The sequence below is a fragment of the Pelobates fuscus genome, chromosome 6, assembly GCF_036172605.1.
Source record: "Pelobates fuscus isolate aPelFus1 chromosome 6, aPelFus1.pri, whole genome shotgun sequence".
Lineage (NCBI taxonomy): Eukaryota > Metazoa > Chordata > Amphibia > Anura > Pelobatidae > Pelobates > Pelobates fuscus.
In genome coordinates this window covers 250,692,970-250,715,376 of record NC_086322.1, presented here as the reverse complement: position 1 = coordinate 250,715,376, position 22,407 = coordinate 250,692,970, and the positions used below count along the sequence as shown (strand labels likewise).

The following is a 22,407-nucleotide window of genomic DNA, read 5'->3' as shown; positions in this document are numbered from 1 at the left end:
GCTGGTAACAAGACCTTGCTTCAAATATACTCCATTGACTACAACCCTCTGTTGCCTGTCACTCAGCCACTGCCTAACCCATTTAACAATATTGGAATCCAAACTTAAAGATTGCAGTTTATTGATAAGCCTTCTATCTGTGACAGTGTCAAAAGCCTTACTGAAATCTAGGTAAGCAATGTCAACTGCACCACCCTGATCTATTATTTTAGTAACCCATATAAAAAAAAAAAATCAATAAGATTAGTTTGGCATGACCTCCCTGAAGTAAATCCATGCGGTCTCTGATCTTGAAATCCATGTGATTTTAGATGTTCAACAATCCTATCCTTTAACATGGTTTCCATTACTTTCCCCCCTACTGAAGTAAGGCTTACTGGCATATAATTGCCCGACTCCTTCATACTATCTTTCTTGTGAATGGGCACAACATTTGCTAATTTCCAATCTTCTGGGACTGCTCTCGTTAACAATGATGGTTAAATAAATCCGTTAATGGTTTTGCTAGTACACCAAGTTAAAAACTTTGGGTGTATTCCATCAGGCCCCATCAACTTATTTGTCTTTACTTTGACAGTTGAAATAGAACCTCTTTCACTTTAATCTCACATGTAACAAATTACTAATTTGATCTTTTTCTTAATTGAAGTCCCTCTCCTTCCTTTTCAGCTGTACCAAAAAATATTCATTGTGGCAGTCAGCTAGACCTTTATCCTCTTCTACATACCTTCCTTCTTTTGTTTTTAATCTAACTAATCCTTGTTTTACTTTCCTTTTCTCATTTATGTATCTAAAAAAATGTTATCCCCTTTTTTTACCGACTGGGTTATTTTCTATTCTTTGTGTGACTTGGAAGTTCTTATAACTTGTTTAGCCTCTTTCTGCCTATTCTTATAGATCTGTCTATCTTCCTCACTGTTTTTTTTATTTTTTATAAATTACTATATGCTAACTGTTTTTTTTCTATTTTGTCCACTCTTGCGGAGTACCACAGTGGTTTCTTTAATTTTTTTTTGCTCTTACTGACAAGCCTAACACAATTTTCTGTGCCTTCAGTAGTGCAACTTCTAACCCCTTAGTGACCAGACTGTTTTTTCAATTTTCTTACTGTTAAGGACTGTTTTTAAATTTCTACGCTATTTGTGTTTAGCTGTAATTTTTCTCTTACTCATTTACTGTACCCACATACAGTTTTTTCGCCATTAAATGGTCCTTCTAAACATACCATTATTTTCATATCATATAATGTACTATAAAAATGTTTTAAAATATGATTGGAAAAAAAAAAAAAATAATTTTTTAACTTTGACCCCCAAAATCTGTTACGCATCTACAACCGCCAAAAAACACCCGTGCTAAATAGTTTCTTAGTTTTGTCCTGAGTTTTAAAAATACCCAATGTTAACATGTTCTTAGCTTTTTTTGGAAAGTTATATGGCTATAAGTACAAGTAGGACATGCGGTTTCAAAATATATATTTTTAAAATGTATCAATAGTGACATTGTAACACTGTTATTGGTCATACATTTCTGAATCACACCTCATATGTAAATTTTTTTTTTTGTAAGTGGACACCCTTTCGTCTAAGGCAAAGGAAAGGTTTTTTTTTACTGTAAGAACAATCAGGATGTGGAATTCTCTGCCTGAAGAAGTGGTTTTATCAGAGTCCATACAGATGTTCAAACAGCTACTAGATGCATACTTGCAAAACAGAATATTCAAGGATATAATCTTTCAATGTAGGGTAATAACTGCTTGATCCAAGGATAAATCTGACTGCCATTCTGGGGTCAAGAAGGAATTTTTTTCCTAGCTTGTTGCAAAATTGTGCTTCAAAGTGGGTTTTTTTGCCTTCTTTTGGATCAACAGCAAAAAAACAAATGTGAGGAAGGCTGAACTTGATGGACGCAAGTCTCTTTTCCGCTATGTAACTATGTAACCTAGGGTATTCAGAGGTATTCAATATGGGGTATGTACAGTCTTTTTTTAGTAGCCACTTAGTCACAAACACTGGCATGTTTTTCCTAGTTTGTTGCAAAATTGGAAGTGCTTCAAATTGAGGTTTTTTTTTGCCTTCTTTTGGATCAACAGCAAAAAACATATGTGAGGAAGACTGAACTTGGTGAACGCAAGTCTCTTTTCAGCTATGTAACTATGTAATATATGTGTGTAATTTAATAAGTGTATTTTTATATTAATATATATAAAAATGCACTTAGTATGATATATATATATATATATATATATACACACACACACACATATCTCAAATATATATATATATATATATATATATATATATATATATATACACACACACACACACACACACACACACATATATATATATGCACACACACACACACACACACACACATATATATATACATATACACATACACACACGATTTTATTATATTTCCAGAAGCAGGGAGACTTCCTGTCAATTTAGGCAGTTCCCCTGCCGGCAGCACTATGGAGGCCTATTGCAACCATGTGACCGCTCTTTTTGGCAAAAACACAAAAAAACTTCCTTTACCTCTGAAATCTCATTGCAAGCCGAGTCATTTGTCCCTAGATGAACAAGTACATCCAATTCCCCTTCTTGCTTTGCTTGCTTAACCATATTAAAAATATGTCTCCCGTCTCTGCGAGCAGTAGTTCCAGGAAGACATCTCACAAGGTCATTATTGTCCAGCTCCACACCTCTTATGATCCCTCAAGACCAACTGCTTTCTATCAGGTCTCACCTTGTCCTTTTAGTCATTGGATGGTTCCACAAACTCTGTGCCTGAGCCAGTCTCCACACCACCACTACTCTCGGTGCCTGAACCCGTCTCCACAACACCACTACACTCGGTGCCTGAGCCTATCTCCACAATACCACTACACTCTGAAAAAGTGCTGAAAATTAATTATGTAGAGCCACAGACTGTGCAATATTCTTTTTATCCACAACTAAGTCTACCAGATCCTACAGTAATCCATCTGCCATTAGGATGTCTCTTTGGCAATGTCTTTGCAACAGTCTCAGCCGGAGTTTAACAGATAATTTACAAATCTCAGATTTCAAAAATACAATCTCCTGCTGCAAAATAGAGAACTGTCTACAGATGTGACAGCATCCAAATATCCAAAAAGTGGAACATGAAAAAAAATGCATCACAACTGTTTTAATGAGGTTAGTAATTTAAATCAAATAAATCAAATCTTACTTTTATTTTTTATTTCTCCTCCCGATTATCACCAGTTTATCTCCAGTATATATCTTCAAGCACACACTTTGAAGCAGCAAGTTGAAGCAGCTGGGTGGGCCTGTGCTTATTAACATACAATGAATAGCAATTAGCAAACACCTAACTAATCAAATCAGATGCCTTACCAATTACCAACAGGAAACCAAACCTTGTGCAATCAAAAAACCTTTTCCTATAGATGACTCTTACCTGTAACAGTAAAAAGAAAAGTCTTAGAAAAAAAAAACTTAGTTGAAGAATCAGTAAAACTCTCCAGAATATCTCCAAGCACACACTTTGAAGCAGCACCCAAGCTATATCTCTTGATTTTTCAAGAAACTCACTTTATAAAAGATAATATCCCATCTTTTTAGGGTCTTAATTGTACAAAAACTGTCAGGATTTATCACTGCTATCCAAGCACTCTATGATCAACCTTCTGCCAAAGTCTCGATGATAGGAGTATTTTGAAAAAAGTAATTGAACAAGACAAGGCTGCCCTCTATCCCCTCTCGTGTTTTCACTCTACACAGAACCATTGGCATCTGTGAACAAAATATGAACATCTCAAGAATTAAACAGGGTAGTAATGATTACAAAATAAGTTTATTTGTTTTTTTAATGATGATGTCTGTAACGGATCACCTGGCACCCCGACTTGGTACCTCCGTTAATGGATGCTCCTAGTGCTTCCTGAGGACTCCAAGCTCTCTGGCAGACACCACAATCACCGAATCCGAGAAACCTTTAAATTCTCCCAAGCGTATGAATGCTGTAGACCATTGAATAGGAACCATACGAATAGGCTTGTACTCCTAGCAGTCAACTGGAACAGCATACAATAAATCCTTCCCCCAATAATGAGACGACACATCACTTTGAGGGTAAAACAGGAACTCTCGACTGGCTCATCCAGCCTGGCTTTTATTTCCAACTCACACATACAGGCCACACCCAGGGGGAGGCATAAAAGAACCAATGACATAGATGTTACCTCCCACACATCCCCTCCCCTTAGTGTGACACATAATCCCATTATGCATACAGTGTAAAATATACTTTTACACAACTTTCATAACTTTAAAACCATACATCACATTCACATAAAAATACATATCCACAATCAATCCATTCAGGGGAACAACATATGAAAAAATGGCATGAATCCGACCAGGGGTTCAAAAGTTACTAAAAGTATCTTTTGTTCCTTTCTGGCTGGCAGAAAAACATCCCCACAATGCACCCTGGTTTCCTCCCTTCTGCCCTGGAGTTAATTGGAGAAGTAATCCAATTACCCAGGACTAAAGGCAGACTCCATTAACCACATGGTTGCAAAACGACATAAAACACTTTAAAATACATAAAGTCACATTTACACATAACACACAGACATTTCACCTATCCCCAGATAGCTGGGATCTGCACGCACAAAACTACCGAATAGCGCGCAGATCCTACTCACACAGTACAATTGCCATGGAGCTAAAGTCTTTCCCATAGTCTTTCATTATATGAATAGGCTCCATGGTATGGCTATCTGGGGTATCACATTCCCATAAAGTCTGGTCCATAGTCCAAAGGCAAGAGGCGGGCAATCAGCCCCCTCCAAGGACACGTGGCGAGGTCGGTTTCGCCACAATGTCCTTCATTCTGTCTCAAATCTGTCTTTCCTCTTCCTTGTCTCTACAAAACAATCATGATTTTTTTCTAGGATATCAGGCTACAAGTTAAATCAAAGTAAATGTGAAGGCCTAAATATCTCAATTCCAGATGGTGACTTCACAAACTTAGCACAATCTTTCAACTTCAAAGCCAATACCCTGTCACGATTTGCCCCATACTGAAGGCCAGGCGTGGCCACCCCCAGGTGGTTCTAAGGGAATTTGTACTGGGATTTCTTTCTGCCTTAGTCCTGCTGTGTTACCTCTGAACCACACTTCAGCCTGATGTTCTATCTTGCCTTGTCTGCAGCACTAGAGGGCTGGACTTTACCTGTAGCTGCTTCGGTCACTCAGTCCACCTGAAGTAAATTCCTAATTAGCTAGGTATAAGACACTCCCTCTCCCTGAGGTCAGTGTCAGTTCATTGACTCTGGTTCACGTATTTGGTTCCTGATATTTTGTTTCCTGTTGCTTAAGACTGACTTGGCTTGTGACCCCTGCTTCTGGATCTTCGTTTTTGCCGGTTCACTGCCTGCCCTGACCTTTGGAACCTTGCCTGACTACTCTCCTGTATTTGCCCTGGTCTGTTTCCTCGTACCCGGTTATTGTTCCTGACAAGCCCCCGTGAACAGATTCACAGCCCAGGTAGCTTCTTACCTGGTTACCGTGGGTTGTGTTTATCTGCAAGGGTGAGCAAACACCTGCACTTCGGACTCCAACCAAGGTAAGACCATTACATACCCAAATTGTATTGGGGAGTATTTATTACCAGACTAAGGCAAGATCTGGACACCTTACAGCAGAGCTCTACAAATCCCAGACGCCAGGTCGCCATGGCGACCAGGAAATTTTTCCTGGTGCCTGGGATTTCTGAGCCTGTACAGCCCCTGAGGTGACTGGTTGCCCGAGATTGGAGGTGGGCAGTTGGCTCACGCAGGGCTGAGGTGGGCGGGCAGGCGGATGGTCAGCTCATTGAGAGCGGAGGGAAGGCGGCAGGCTGCTGATTGAGGGAGGCGGGCTGCGGATTGAGGGAGGCGGGACACGAGCTGCTGATTGAGGGAGGCAGCAGGAGGAGGAATACGGAAGTGCGCAATAACGCACTGTCCGCATGCTCCGCCCTCATGGTGCTGAGCAGTGTTCCGACACTTCGTGCAGGTGGCGCGAGAGTCTGGAGTCAGAAGTCCAGATCAGCAGGGTGCAGCAAGCAAGCAGAGGAGCAGGGTAAGTGCTTGCTAATATTGTTGTGTTTAGTTTTTTGTTTTTTTGTTTTTTAAAGTGTTTGTTTTTTTGCAAGGGTCTTGAGAGGGAGTAAGGTTTTTTGTGAATGGGTTTGTAGGGGGACAGAGGTCTCTGACAGAGGGGGGAGCAGGAGTTTTTGTGAATGGGGGTGCAGGGTGTTAGCAAAGGTCTTGTAGAGGTGGTGAGCAGGGGTTTATTGTAGAAGGGGTGGGCAGGGGTTTTTGTACAGGGGGGACTGGGCATTGTTTTTTGTAGAGAGGGGACTGGGCATTGTTTTTTGTAGAGGGAGGGTGGAAAGGGGATTTGTAGAAGGTAAACGGGAGACACCTTGAAGGGTGTTGCAATAGGCAATGAAAAAGAAAAATTGGGGGGAGGGAGAGGAGAGTGGGTGCTTTTTTTACATTTGAAGTGGGGGAGGGGCAAAAAGCTCTAGGTAAGCCCCTGAGGCCGTTACATTCTGTGCTCCAACTGCAGTGAGCTGTCCGCTGTGATATGACATCATCCCAGCATCACTGCTGGGCACACGAGTGACCTGTGCATGAAGAGCACGGAGAGGTCCCAGGCTCCGACCCAGCAGCAACCACTGGCCACCAGGAAGAGGATCCATTCCAGCGCTCCCAGAGAAAGTTAGGGATGCTGGGTAGAGCTCTTTAGTATTAAATGTGTGTGCGCATGTGATTTTTGTGTATCTTTTGTCAATGACTGGCTGGTTTTTTTTTTTTAGGCGGGGATCTGTGGACAGGTCTGTGATTGTGGGTGTATGTATAGGTCTGATTGTGTGTGTGTATCTGTGATTGTATGTGTGCATAGATTTGTGACTGTATCTGTGGTTACGTGTGCATACGTATACACATGTGTATGTGTTTAGTAGATAGCTCCCTAATTTGATATCCTTAAATATGCCAATCCCACTCAAGGATAACAAATAAGGGAGTTATCTACTAAACAAATGAAATATCAAAAGAAAGGGCTTTTAAAGATATATTAATATACATTATCTATAATCTGTATTATTTATTTGAGGTGTGGCCCAAGACACGGCCCAGGGAAGTCAAAAGGTTGGACACTCATGCACCAAACTCTCTGCTCCCCTCAACTTCATAAACATACTTTCTATGTGAAAAGGGCATATAGAGACAATTTATCTCGTGCAATTCAATTACGACTCCCGTGATAGGTAACCACAAATTCCAATCTGTCTGTGGTAACACAAGTAATGATATTGTTTAGTGGATATCTAACTAGTGACAAGAAGAGATTTTGCCCAATTAAGCAAGTCATTCACTGCTAAGAATCTCTGCTACAGGTGATACTCGAAAAATTAGAATATCGTGCAAAAGTTCATTTATTTCAGTAATGCAACGTAAAAGGGGAAACTAATATATGAGATAGACGCATTACATGCAAAGCAATATAGTTCAAGCCGTGATTTGTCATAAGTGCGATGATTATGGCTTACAGCTAATGAAAACCCCAAATCCACAATCTCAGTAAATTAGAATATTGTGAAAAGTTGCAATATTCTAGGCTCACAGTGTCCCACTCTAATCAGCTAAGTAAGCCATAACACCTGCAAAGGGTTTCTGAGCCTTTACATGGTCTCTCAGCCTGGTTCAGTAGGAATCACAATCATGGGGATGACTGCTGACCCTGGCAGCTGTGCAGAAAATCATTGACACCCTCCATAAGGAGGGAAAGCTTCAAAAGGAAATTGCGAAGGAAGTTGGATGTTTCCAAAGTGCTGTATCAAAGCACATTAATAGAATGTTATGTGGAAGGGAAAAGTGTGGAAGTAAAAAGGTGTACAAGCAGCAGGGATGACCACAGCCTGGAGAGGATTGTCAGGAAAAGTCCATTCAAATGTGTTGGGGATTTTCACAAGGAGTGGATTGAGGCTGGAGTCAGTGCATCAAGAGCCACTACACACAGACGGATCCTGCACATGGGCTTCAGATGTCGTATTCCTCTTGTCTAGCGCTCCTGAACAACAAACAACGTCAGAAGCGTCTTACCTGGGCTAAAGAAAAACAGTGGTCCAAAGTCCTCTTTTCTGATGAGAACAACTTTTGCATCTCATTTGGAAACCAATGACCCAGAGTCTGGAGGAAGAATGGAGAGGCATACACTGCAAGATGCTTGAAGTCCAGTGTGAAGTTTGCTGGTGTTGGTCCACTGTGCTTCATTAAGTCCAGGGTCAACGCAGCCGTCTACCACGAGATTTTGGAGCACTTCATGCTTCCTTCCACAGACAAGCTTTATGGGGATGCTGACTTCATTTTCCAGCAGGACTTGGCACCTGCCCACACTGCCAAAAGCACCAAAGCCTGGTTCAAAGACCGTGGGATTACTGTGCTTGATTGGCCAGCAAACTCGCGTGACCTGAACCCCATAGAGAATCTATGGGGCATTGCCACGAGAAAGATAAGAGACATGAGACTGAACAATGCAGAAGAGCTGAAGGCCGCTATTGAAGCATCCTGGTCTTCCATAACACCTCAGCAGTGCCACAGGCTGATAGCTTCCATGCCACGCCGCATTGAGGCAGTAATTGCTGCAAAAGGGGCCCAAACCAAGTACTGAGTCCATATGCATGCTTATACTTTTCAGAGGTTCGATATTGTTCTATGTACACTCCTTGTTTTATTGATTGCATGTAATATTCTAATTTACTGAGATTGTGGATTTGGGTTTTCATGAGATGTAAGCCATAATCATCGCACTTATGACAAATCACGGCTTGAACTATCTTGCTTTGCATGTAATGCCTTTATCTCATCAGTTTCCCCTTTTATGTTGCATTACTGAAATAAATGAACTTTTGCAAGATATTCACATTTTTCAAGTATCACCTGTATAGTGTCCCTTTAATACATTTTTTAAAAATATATTTTTTTCATATTTATTATTGTGTTATGTATAGGTAGCGGACCACCACGGGTAACCCAACCGGTTAACTCCGCTAATGCCTTCCCTCAGCCACTCTGGAACCACTAGCATAGGTAAATACCCATTCCCATCAGTACCGGACGAGACAAAGCATTTGTCAGAGTTGTACTCCCAGAGCTGTATTGGTACAGCTTAATTTATACACAGACCCCCATAGGGGGTATCCATTCTATTCAGCACAAGTCTCTCGGTCTCAAGCTGGAGGGGGATGGTTTACAGATGCCATCTCCCACTCTGGGAAATAGCAACAATACAACAATTACATATGGTAAGACACATCACATACATTGGGAAAGACTTAGGGGACTCCGTTCCCCGGGGAGGAAATGGGGCACACAAAAAAAAAAAAACATTCATCCTTGGACAGCCCCGGGTCCCAGCCAGGATCCCTGGAAATAGTGGGGCTATCTGATGTACAGAGCCCGAGAAATCATTGTATAAAGTCTGGGCTTGAGGCTCTGTACATCCCAGCAATTAGTTCCACGGAATTGCTTGGTTTAGGCCGGTAAATTCAAACTACGCGCCTAAACCATGCGTCATCCAATCAGGAGACAGGCACAAACCAATTTGCACCAATCGGGGGGGTGGGGACGTGTTTTGCCAGCCAATCGGGGGAAAGGGCATGAAACCAGTTTGAATGGTAGCCTCTCTCCTATTGGCCGGCACGGACTTCCAGGCGGCCAGCGGGACTCTGCAGCTGTAAAACCGACTCACAGTCCCAGGGATTCTGCTGGGGCTCGCATCTCTCTGGTGGATATCTCCATGTAGGTAGCAGAAGAGAGAGCTTTCTTTGGGCAGCTCCGAGCCTGGACTCGTAGCTTCCGGGTAGGGAGCCCCTGCAGCCGCTGTCTGCCTTGCTGACAGTCCGGCTGCAGGATCTTCTCCGGCCATTAATTACGGCTCCTTTAGGAGCACATAGAGCGACCCCCGCAGGAGGACCTGAAAACAATGCGGGCAAGCAAGTGGGCACATGTGGGCAGGACACCCCGTGACAACGTTCCATCACAGTTTACATAAATATATCAAAGAAAAGCCCTATTTCCCCTTTTTAAAAATATATACAGTATGTATGGGTGTATTTCAAAAGAAAAGGTGAAATTGTGCTGGAAATGAACGCATGCCAAAAAGGCCTTGGTCAGAAACGAGTAGCATCTCAAAAGAGCCTGGGTCAAAAGGGTTAAAAGAAAACATAGAATATTGTAGAAAAAAAAAAGTTAACACAAGTTATTGGTGATTTTCAAAGTTTTATTTAATGGTATAAATTCAAAAAAGTGACAGTTCCCAAATACTAAATAATGGGAAAAATAAAATAAATGAATAAATGAATACAAAATAAAAAAAAGGGGGGGGGGGAGGTTAATAGATGTAACTTCAAAAACAATAACAAGCCACACTTAGTGGGCAAATGCTTCAAAAAAAGGAAGGTGCCAAGTATGCATACCTCTGTAAAACAGGAGTGCAATCCTTGCTGGTTACACACCTCATCTTAGGATGGTTCTTCTGTGCAAGCTGGGTTGCAACTTTGCTTCCTTGGAAAATATATGCTGCAAGTAAACATGTCAATCACACGTTAATACATGCAAGTCAGAGTAACAGATTTTCAAAATACACACGCACTTCAAACACAAATACAAAATTGTGAATATATAAATGCATTTATTTCCACATACAATTATTTGCAAGCACACATGTACATAGAACTAGTTTTACCCTAATCAGGTGTTAAAATTTCACTAGTGAAAACATTCACACCTTGATATTGCACAGGTATAAAACTGGCTGTTAATCACTGAAGAAAAGCGTATCACGCTCATCCAGCCACTTAGCTTGGTTGCCACGTTAGAAAGACAGTGGATGGTACAGGATATATGGTGTTGATGCCAGTTGTTGTTCACCCTTGGTTTAGAAGGGCTGGTTAAAAGGTAGATGCCAAGGTGCTATTGAACTACAACTCCCATGACCATGGCCAGCCCAAGGCTGACCGAGCAGCATGTTGGGTTGTATTTCTACCACAGCTGTGGATTCACAGTTTGGCCACTCCTGGTTTAAAGGGCTTGTTGTGTAGTGAGACGATCAGCCTGTGGCAGGAGGATGCTCGCAAGCTGCACACCGCACATACTGACACCAGGAGCGGGCGCACGGTACGCACCTATGTCTCCTGCTCCTCTCCCAGAGTCAAATCGCCTGCAGGGCCTCCCTGGCTGGTTTGTGTCAGTCCGTCAATCAGTCCTACCGAGGCACCTCCGCCATGTTGTGCAATTCCAAACTGCGTGGTTGTCAGGGTAGTGCAGTGAGGCTGGAGCTCGCAAAGCTCGCTCTCTCTCGATGACATCACCGGGTCACGTGACTCGACTGGGCCCCCTCCATGCTGCATAAACAGCGCTGGTTAAAGGGACAGCTAGAAGCTGGCAGTGCTGGGCAGTACTCGCCCTCTTTCTCTCCAGTGCTGTGTGGTTTTATATCATATTTTTAAGACAATGGAAAACAGAGTGCAAAGGCTCAATGCATATATATATATATATATATATATACATATATATATATATTTTTTATTTTTTATTTTTTTTTTTACTTTATTTAACCTTTTTATCTGCTGGCTTATATGGTTAATATATATGTACTGGTTGTTGCTTATAATACTATTACATTTATTACATTGCAAAATGTTTTGCAGTTAAGTTTGTCCTAAATTAGACCCCCAAAAATGTTTTTTTTTTTGTACCAAATCAGTTTGCTTTATTCTTTTATTCTTTTCAAATATGTTTTTATTAAAGATTTCAATATTTGACAACAAAACATGAAAATAATAAATAGTAAAAATACTAAGGGGAGGAAACGTGACTTGTAGAAGGGGAGTGGTATTCATCCACGAAAGCATAAGATAATATTTTCCTGTCTACATAACAATACCATAAATAATAAATTATAAACAGTAGGCTTTCTTAACATAGTTTTCCCATTTATTTATATAATTATTAATGGTATTTATAAAGCGCCAACAGTCAATAGAGCCCTACCAGTAAGCTGATAACTAGCCCTTTTATACAAAGTGCTTAGTTAGGTAGCCCATGAGCTTACAATCTAAAGCATGGGTACTCAAACTCTGGCCCCCCAGATGTTGCTTAACTACAACACCCATGATTCTCTGGCTATCTATGTAATTCAAAGAATCGTGGGAGTTGTAATTCAGCAACATCTGGGGGGGGGGGGGGGGGGCGGAGTTTGAGGACCAATGATCTAAAAGATACAGTGGGATTTGAGACAAGAGGTAACAGGGGAAATTTGGAGGGGATGACTAAAAGAGTTAAAGGAACACTATAGTCACCTAAATTACTTTAGCTAAATAAAGCAGTTTTAGTGTATAGATCATTCCCCTGCAATTTCACTGTTCAATTCACTGTCATTTAGGAGTTAAATCACTTTGTTTCTGTTTATGCAGCCCTAGCCACACCTCCCCTGGCTATGATTGACAGAGCCTGCATGAAAAAAAAACTGGTTTCACTTTCAAACAGATGTAATTTACCTTAAATAATTGTATCTCAATCTCTAAATTGAACTTTAATCACATACAGGAGGCTCTTGCAGGGTCTAGCAAGCTATTAACATAGCAGGGGATAAGAAAATCTTAATTAAACAGAACTTGCAATAAAGAAAGCCTAAATAGGGCTCTCTTTACAGGAAGTGTTTATGGAAGGCTGTGCAAGTCACATGCAGGGAGGTGTGAATAGGGTTCATAAACAAAGGGATTTAACTCCTAAATGGCAGAGGATTGAGCAGTGAGGCTGCAGGGGCATGTTCTATACACCAAAACTGCTTCATTAAGCTAAAGTTGTTCAGGTGACTATAGTGTCCCTTTAACAGAGAGAACTTCCAATGGTGTTGAAGTTGATCAAATGAAGATGAAAGTTCATGTAATTTAGTGCATGTAATTTGTCTAAAGCAAGATGTATTACATTAGCCGTTTTTCCTGTGTTTTGGTAGACACGATGTGGCTGCAATTACTATGTGGCCTATGATTATTTTGTCGACTTTGGTGACAGATTACGGCAACTTCTTAAATAAAGCTAATTCATAAGTCAAAATACAAATTGATTAATCAACTTTCAGGATTAATCAATGTATCTCTCTCGAGTAATAAAAAGAAAACAAAACATAAAACAAAGAGAAAAATTATACTTATACTTTTCGCTGGATGAGACTCAAAGTTATATATGGCATGTAGAAAAAGAAGAAATCAAGAAGATCATAGTACAGATCCGCATGGACTATTTATACTCTTTTAATAGTACTTGTCACATATATATATACTTAATCAGCTGGATGTAAAAGTAACAATTTATTTGTATACAATATATAAAACCAAAGTAATTAATAAAATACAGCTAAAACAGCAGTGTGAACAAATTACTGCTTACTAGAAACGATGGTCAGTGAAACGTTTTATGTTCCTGTTACACACAACAAGATTGTCCCACACTGGGAGATGTCTCCTGTGCAGAGAGTTCGTCGGGATTCTTATTAGCAAGATCCGGGTCGGCAGATGAACATTCAGTAGTTGCCTTTCCGTAATCCCGGCTCGCGATCAGGCTCCGCCTCCTCCTTTATGTACTCACGGTTCTGTCTACGCGTTTCGCCGTTCTCAGACGGCTTCATCAGGACGTGATGTGCTGAAGTCCATTCCCACTTGTAAGAGTTTTTATATGACCGGTCTCATACATAATTGGTTCGGTCTCTCAGTCCTAATTTACATATGTACGGTATCCCGGAAAGACCATCCGGATCAGCAAGCACATCATATTGTAAATGAAAAGCTGCTTCACCTTTATTTTTCATGGGGATTTAACTCCTTATACACAGGTTTATACATATACCCCTAAGGGCATTAAAACTCTTTATATATAGAACATAAAATTAATATACATAATTAAAACAGATACTTATACACAACCAATAAAATACATTTACAATTACAATCCAGCATATTTCTCATATATTTCCTTTTTACTACATGATTTTCAAAATGTGGAAAAAGAGAAAAAGAACACATATGTTATCAATATTAGGCTTTCAATGTAGTTATTGATACCACACAATTGTGCTTATTTTAACACATCGTGACTGAACCCCATCACACATGTGAGCTCTTAAAGTGACACAATGAAATCCCATCAGTGCACATTGCCTTATATACAGATAAATGTAATATATAGTATAATTTAGATCCAGGTAGATAATTACTAAGCATCCGAATGTCCAAATTGCCTGAAATTCGTCCGAATTTACATTCGGAACTAAACGAATTGCACATGTCTAGTGATTATTACAGTAAGTGATGACTTTTTTAAGGCCTTAACAAATCCGAACCATTCTTCTAAATTATATTGTGTGCCTTGCTCACTCTCCTACGACAACATGTGTTTTAATTTGAATGAAGGTTTGGCATTAGGAATCGAATAACCAATTGTAAGGAAATCTAGTATATCCAATAACCATTCGGTAGTTTCCTCCCGAACGGCCAGAGTAGCAGTGAATTATAACTCTCCGTTCGACGAAATAAAATAAGCGATTCCCATACGAATAACAGCTTCCTAAGTAGATTCCCTTAGTAAAGCAGACAGGTACCCAAACATCAGCTGAAGTCTAGATGAAGGGTATAACAGAACTGAAGTTTAATAATGCCACACTGGCTTTTATGCAAGTTCCTGTGCAAGGGGTCCTCCCACAGAAACATAAATCACACAGCCAATCATAAACAGAGAAATAGTTAAACACTCCCAGTACAAATATATAATCCCCTCCTCTCTTCCTGGAGATAATTGAGGCTGATAAAGTAATAACTTAATCTCCAGGCAGAAAAATTACAATTTTACCCAACTTTTAAAACACCCCTTAAAACATAAGGTATCCCCACAAAAGTCATATCACCTGATAGCCCTGATCTGGGTGACCAACATATCCCAAATCACCCAGATCAGTTCAGGGGTTTTCAAATTTCATGGAGATCTTAGGTGACCGGCTAACCACGAGGCTCCTGCCCAAAACAGTTCCACAAGTTTGGGTGGTTTTGCCAGTCTAGTTCGAAAAGACTAAAAAAACGAATAAATCCCAAACGGTTCCCCCTGGCTCCTAGCAGCGATTGTTCCCCTCATTCATATGAACAAAAGTACCGAACAGCGCTCTCATAGTATAAATAAATCATAATAAACCTCCAGCAACCATTACTGACATCATAGTACACCTTCCGCAACTATTGCTGACATCATAATAAACCTTCAGCAACTATTAATAGCATCATAATAACCCTACAACATCTGTTACTAACATCATAAAAAACCTCCAGGAACCATTACCGACATCATAATAAACTTCCAACAACTATTGCTGATAACTAAATAAACCTCCAGCAACTATACCTGACATCATAATTAACCTCTAGTAGCCATAACTGACATCATAATAAACCTCCAGCAACTATTGCTGACATAATAATAAACCTACAGCAGGTTTTGCTGACATCATAATAAACATCCATCAACTATTAATGACATCATAATAAACCTCCAGTAACTATAACTGACATCATAACAAACCTGAAGCAGCTATTGCTGACATCATACTAAACCTCCAGCAACTATTAATGACATCATAATAAACCTCCAGGAACCATTACTAACAATATAATAAACTTCCAACAACTATTGCTGATATCAAAATACACCTCCAGCAACTATAACTGACATCATAATTAACCTCCAGCAACCATTACGGACATCATACTAAACCTCCCGCAACTATTGCTGACATCATAATAAAGATCCACAAATATTGCTGACATTATAATAAACCTATGGCAGATAATGCTCAATTAATAATTAACCTCCATCAACTATTAACCCCTTAAGACCGGAGGGCGTACAATTACGCCCTATTTTGAGTGGCTCTAAACGCCGCAGGGCGTAATTGTACGCCCTTGGGTCTTTTCTTACTTACCCGGTCACCGGCGATCCCACGCCGGCGATCGCGGTTGGGGGGACTCCCAGGGAGCCCCCGCGGCACGTCCTTCCTCTTCAGCCCCCCCGGGCCATGTGAGAGTGAGGTCCTTGCGAGGACCTCACAATCACATGGCAGGGATAGCTGGCTCAGGCATTGCCAGCAGGGGGACTGCCTGTAATGACAGTTAGTCCCCCTGCTGGCTGAAATCAAATTAAAAAAAAAGTTAAATCAGTGTAAAAAAAAATAATATATACTTAGATCATATATATATGTTATATATATATATATGATCTAAGTATCTATATACACATATACACTGTCTAGGTGTACTTTACTATTAATATATATATATAATTATATATATATATATACATATATTAATTTCAAATTACACGTAGACTGATACTGATTAAATATATATATATAATTATTGTTATATATATATATATTTATATATAATATAAAAAACATTTACATACGTAAAAAAAATAAAATTAAACAAATAATTAAAAATAAATAATTGAAAAATATATAGATGTATGTTATTTAGTTCTAACTGTATTGTGATATTAATATATATATTTATATCAAAATACACGTAGAACGAAATAATATATATATCTATATACATATATATCACTATATATATACCTATATATAAATAAAAATATTTTTAAAAAATTATATATGTCCTGATGAACGCTCCTGTGAGGAGCTGAAACGTCGATTCTTTTCTTCGAAATAAATGAAGATTTGACTTGCTGAAAATCCTTGAGTGCCGGTATTTTTCGTATTTTGTATCATTCAGCTACCAGAGCACCAGGTATTTTTTTTCCTATTGTCTTGGTTGGAGAGCAGGGGCTATCTAGATACACATATTGTGGGTATATTTATGGGATAGTAATAGTTGAGAATTGCCCACTATTTCAATTCTCAGATCCCAAAGATCGTTATCGTGTAAGTGAAATGTATTCCATATAATAAAATCACAATTTGTTATAAAAATAGATACAATTTATTGTGACATTTTTAAATAATAATAATAAGTAACATGCGTGACAATAATCAATGAAATTTTAGTATAACATGAATATGCAATATAATATGGTAATATATTTTCCAACGGTTAACACAGCTTAGAATCTACAACATTAGCTGTCAAGAAGATTTATGATGGGCTTCACTGAGAAAAAGAAAAAGTTTCACACAGAGAACAGAATTCCTCAGAGTGCAGCGTAAGGTCGTAAAAACTTTAGCTGACAGTTAGAATAACCATTTCAATGCTGGCTAGACCTCTTCTAGGCATTTAAGATCTATTCTTATGTAATTTTAAATAAAATACAATTTAACCAGTTCATTAGTCATTTCCTGGATCCATCCAATAAGAGAAATCTACTATGTTCTATAAGCTGAATTTTTTAATTTGCCTAAACAGATATTTTATCTTATTTTAGAGCAAATCAATACCCCTGGATAAATATCACGATGTGCTAACATGTGATATGTCACATAAATACATCTTATTCATTTCTATCTGCAGAATAGAAAGTTTATAAATGTACTTCTTATTTAACTAAGATTTCTAAATATCGAAATCTGATTGTGATTTATCCAGTCATATATCATGCTATTAGAAAAAATGTAATTAATTTAAATTAATTAAATGAAACCAGTATATTTACCAGTTAAAGAGATGTTCTCACCAGATGTTCTCAGGTAGCTAAGTGTCAAGGAATGTTTCTTTCTCGCTCTGACTCTGCTTTTCTTTCTTAGCCTGCTTCCGACTTTCTCTGCATTCCCCTGCATTCATCTGTATACCTCTCTCTTCCCTTTGTCTTAACTTTTTAAAGGAAAAATTCCCTAGGTGATAGACCAATAGAAACATTGGAGGTGTGGTTATCTTTTAGATAGCAACTTAATATTTGGTCTATAGAGGGCAGTCTCGTCCCACTAAACATACCTATCCAGGAAAGAGTTAACTTTTCCTGGTGGCTATTTTGACGTCATTTAGTTTATCTTTATAGTTGTCTATAACTTCAATTCAAAGGCTTTTCTTTGGGCTTTCTTCAGACTGTGTCTCCAAATTTTGCTATAATTTCTAATATGACAGTTCTTAAACTTAATATAACCTTTCACTACAATGGGACTCTTATACATTATCGAAAGTAAAATTAAATTATTTAATCTTCTCTGTCACAAATGTCTGGGTTTAGAATTTATTCTATTCCATTAGCAATTAGACAGTCTCTTATCACTTGGTTTGTTTATACTATGCATTCTTTTAGCTCTGGCAAAGTGGTTAGTTTTACAGAAAGGATAGAAATTTCGTGTCTCTTTGTTAACTTGAAAATAACAAAATGGAGTCTGGTCTGTTCAGAGTGACTCAGAATATACACTTTTAATTTCTATAATAGCACAAAATGTCTGCCGATATAAATACCCTGACAATATGTATATATATATATATATATATATATATATATATACATATATTAATTCTACATATATATTTATGTAATATTTTTACATAATTCGGTATCCTTATTAATTACAATTAGCGGGACCTGCCTGACAACCCATGCCGAAAGTATAGGGAATTTAACATTATATTTAACACTATAACTTTCCAAGACACCATAAAACCTGTACATGGGGGGTACTGTTTTACTCGGGAGACTTCGCTGAACACAAATATTAGTGTTTCAAAACAGTAAAATGTATTACAACGATGATATCGCCAGTAAAAGTGACGGTTTTTGCATTTTTCACGCACAAACAGCATTTACACGGACGATATTATTGCTGCAATACTTTTTACTGTTTTGAAACACAAATATTTGTGTTCAGCGAAGTCTCCCGAGTACAACAGTACCCCTCATGTACAGGTTTTATGGTGTTTTCAAAAGTTACAGCGTCAAATATAAGGCTTGTGTTTCATTTTTTTCACATTAAAATTCGCCAGATTGCTTACGTTGCCTTTGTGACCCTATGGTAGCCCAAGAATGAAAATTACCCCTATGATGGCATACCATTTGCAATAGTAGACAACCCAAGGTATTGCAAATGGGGTATGTCCAGTCTTTTTTAGTAGCCACTTAGTCACAAACACTGGCCAAAATTGGCGTTTTTTGCATTTTTCACACACAAACAAATACTAACGCTAACTTTGGCCAGTGTTTGTGACCAAATGGCTACTAAAAAAGACTGGACATACCCCATTTGCAATACCTTGGGTTGTCTACTATTGCAAATGGTATTCCATTATTGGTGTAAATTTAATTCCTGGGCTACTATACAGTCTCAAAGGCAACGTAACCAATCTGGCAAATTTCAATTTCAAATGTAACACGCTATATTTGACCCTGTAACTTCCCAAAACACCATAAAACCTGTACATAGGGAGTACTGTTTTACACGTGAGACTTTGCTGAATACAAATATGTGTATTTGATTGCAGTAAAAGCAAACAGTATTATGACATTGACAGTTAAAATGTCATGTAGAACTAAAAAAATAAAAAAAATCCTATTTTCTCAAATTTTTTTCATATTAAATTATGTTTCATAGCTAAATATTTGATATTAAATGAAAGCCCTGTTTCCCCTGAATAAAATGATATATAATAAGGGGGGGGGGGTGCATTTAATATGAAAGAGGTGAATTACGGTTGGACAGACATATAGCGCAAATGCCAGGTTTTGTTTACGTTTTGTTCTGTTCACAACGTGTACATTTGGCTCAGTCCTTAAGGGGTTAATGACATCAAAATATACCATTACTGACATCATAATAATTTTCCAAAAACTAATGCTGATATCAAATTAACCTCCAGCAGCTATATCTGACATTATAATAAATATCCATCAACAGTTACTGACATCATAATAAACCTTCAGCAGTATTAGTGACATCATAATAAACCTCCAGCAACTATAATTGACATAATAATAAACCACTAGCATCTATTGCTGACATCATAATAAACATAACGCAGCTATTGGTGACATCCTAATAAATACCTAGCAACATTTACCGACATTATAATAAACCTCCAGCAACTATTAATGACATCATAATAACCCTCCAGCAACTATTAATAACATCATAATTAACCTCCAGCAACTATAACTGACATCATAATAAACCTCCAGCAACTATTTTACCAACATCATAATAAACCTGCTGCAACTATTGCTGACATCATAATAACCTTCAGAAACATTACTAACATAAAAATAAACCTCCAGCAACTATTAATAACATTTTAATACACCTACGATGTTACTGACATGGTAATAAACTTTTAAGGAAACATTACTGACATCGTAATAAACCTCCAGCAACTATACCTGACATCATAATTAACCTCCAGCAACTATTGCTGACATAATATTAAACCTACAGTAGGTTTTGCTGACATCATAATAAACATCCATCAACTATTAATGACATCATATAGTAAACCTCCAGCAACTATTAATGACATAATAATAATAATAAACCTCCATCAATTATTGCTGGCATCATAATAAACCTCCAGGAACCATTACGAACATCATAATAAACTTTCAACAACTATTGCTGATATCAAAATAAACCTCCAGCAACTATAACTGACATCATAATAAAGATCCACAAACATTACTGACATCAAAATAAACCTCCAGCAACTATTAATGCCATCATAAAAAACCTACAACATATGTTACTAATATCATAATAAACCTCCAGAAACCATTACTGACATCATATAAATTTCCAAAAACTATTACTGAAGTCAAATTAACCTCCAGCAGCTATATCTGGCATTATAATAAATATCCATCAACAGTTACTGACATGATAATAAACCTCCATCAACTATAATTGACATAATAATAAACCTCCAGCATCTATTGCTGACATCATAATAAACCTAAAGCAGTTATTGCTGACATCATAATAAATATCTAGCAACATTTACCGACATTATAATAAACCATATAATAAACCTGCCTGCTAAAAGGTTTAAGCTTCTGTTGTTTAGCAGACTTGTAAAAAGTGTGTATAATGTTTAAATGCGCACAACACCATAACCACTGACTGATACCACAACTATTGACATTATAATTACGATACTGTAAATATTGACTGCCATTGTAATTCCAACACCATAACGACTTAAAAATACCATAACTACTTTATAATACCATAACTACTTCAAAATACCATAACTACTTTATAATATAACTACTTCAAAATACCATAACTACTTTATAATACCATAACTACTTCAAAATACCATCACCACTTAACCACTTTATAACCACTTTATATAGTTCATCTGAGACCAGATCGGTAACAATAGAGACCTTTTTCTTCCTGAACGATCCTGCTTCCCTCTCTATGTGTGGCGTCTGCGGCTTATTCGTGCTATTCCTGCAACAGTTATGCACATTGACTTTTTCTGTTATTTTGTCCTATTTGTTGTTTGCTTCACAATAAAAAAGTCTTCAAAGTCGTGGGCAACAAAACACATAAAATGCCAAGGGGGGAGGGGTGAATACTTTTGCAAGGCACTGTATAACTGACATCATAATAAGCCACCAGCAACTATTGCTGACATTTTAATAAACCTATGGCAGCTATTGCTCACATCATAATTAACTTCCATCAACCATTAATGACATCATAATAAACCTCCAGCAACAATAACAGACCTCATAATAAATGTCCAGCAATTATTGCTGACATAATAATAAACCTACAGTAGGTATTGCTGACATCATTATAAACCTCCATCAACTATTAATGACATCATAATAAACCTCCAGTAACTATAACTGACATCATAACAAAACTGTAGCAGCTATTGCTGACATCATACTAAACCTCCATCAACTATTACTAACAAATTAATAAACCCAGAGTAACCTTTACCGACATCATAATGAACCTCCAGCAACTATTGCTGACACCATAATAAACCTATATCAGCCATTGCTGACATCATAATTAACCTACAGCAACTATTAATTACATCATAATAATCCTCCATCAACTATTATCAACATCATAATAAACCTCCAGCAACTATTCATGACATCATAATAATCCTCCAGCCACTATAACTGACATCAGAATAAACATGTAGCAAATATTTTTGACATCATAGTAAACCTCTAGAAACGTTTAATTACATCATAATAAACCTCCAGCACCTATAACTGACATCAACATAAACAAACAGCAACTATTGCTGACATCATAATAACTGTATAGCAGCTATTGCTGACATTATTATTAACCTCTAGCAAATATTAATTACATTATAATTAACCTCTGGCAAATC

The 22,407-nt window shown here is 38.0% G+C and overlaps 1 protein-coding gene across 1 annotated transcript in view; it reads right to left on the bottom strand.

Annotated features, from left to right (window-relative positions):
- The window catches only part of EZH1 (enhancer of zeste 1 polycomb repressive complex 2 subunit), a 165,718-nt gene extending 154,327 nt beyond the window's left edge, over positions 1–11,391 (bottom strand). The window contains exons 1-2 of the mRNA XM_063458931.1: positions 11,233–11,391; positions 10,525–10,627 (exon numbers count right to left, since the gene is read on the bottom strand). Of these exons, the coding sequence (XP_063315001.1) occupies positions 10,525–10,568 (44 nt within the window). The 5' untranslated portion in view covers positions 10,569–10,627; positions 11,233–11,391. The remainder of the gene's footprint in view (positions 1–10,524; positions 10,628–11,232) is intronic.
- Between the last annotated feature and the right edge of the window lie 11,016 nt (positions 11,392–22,407).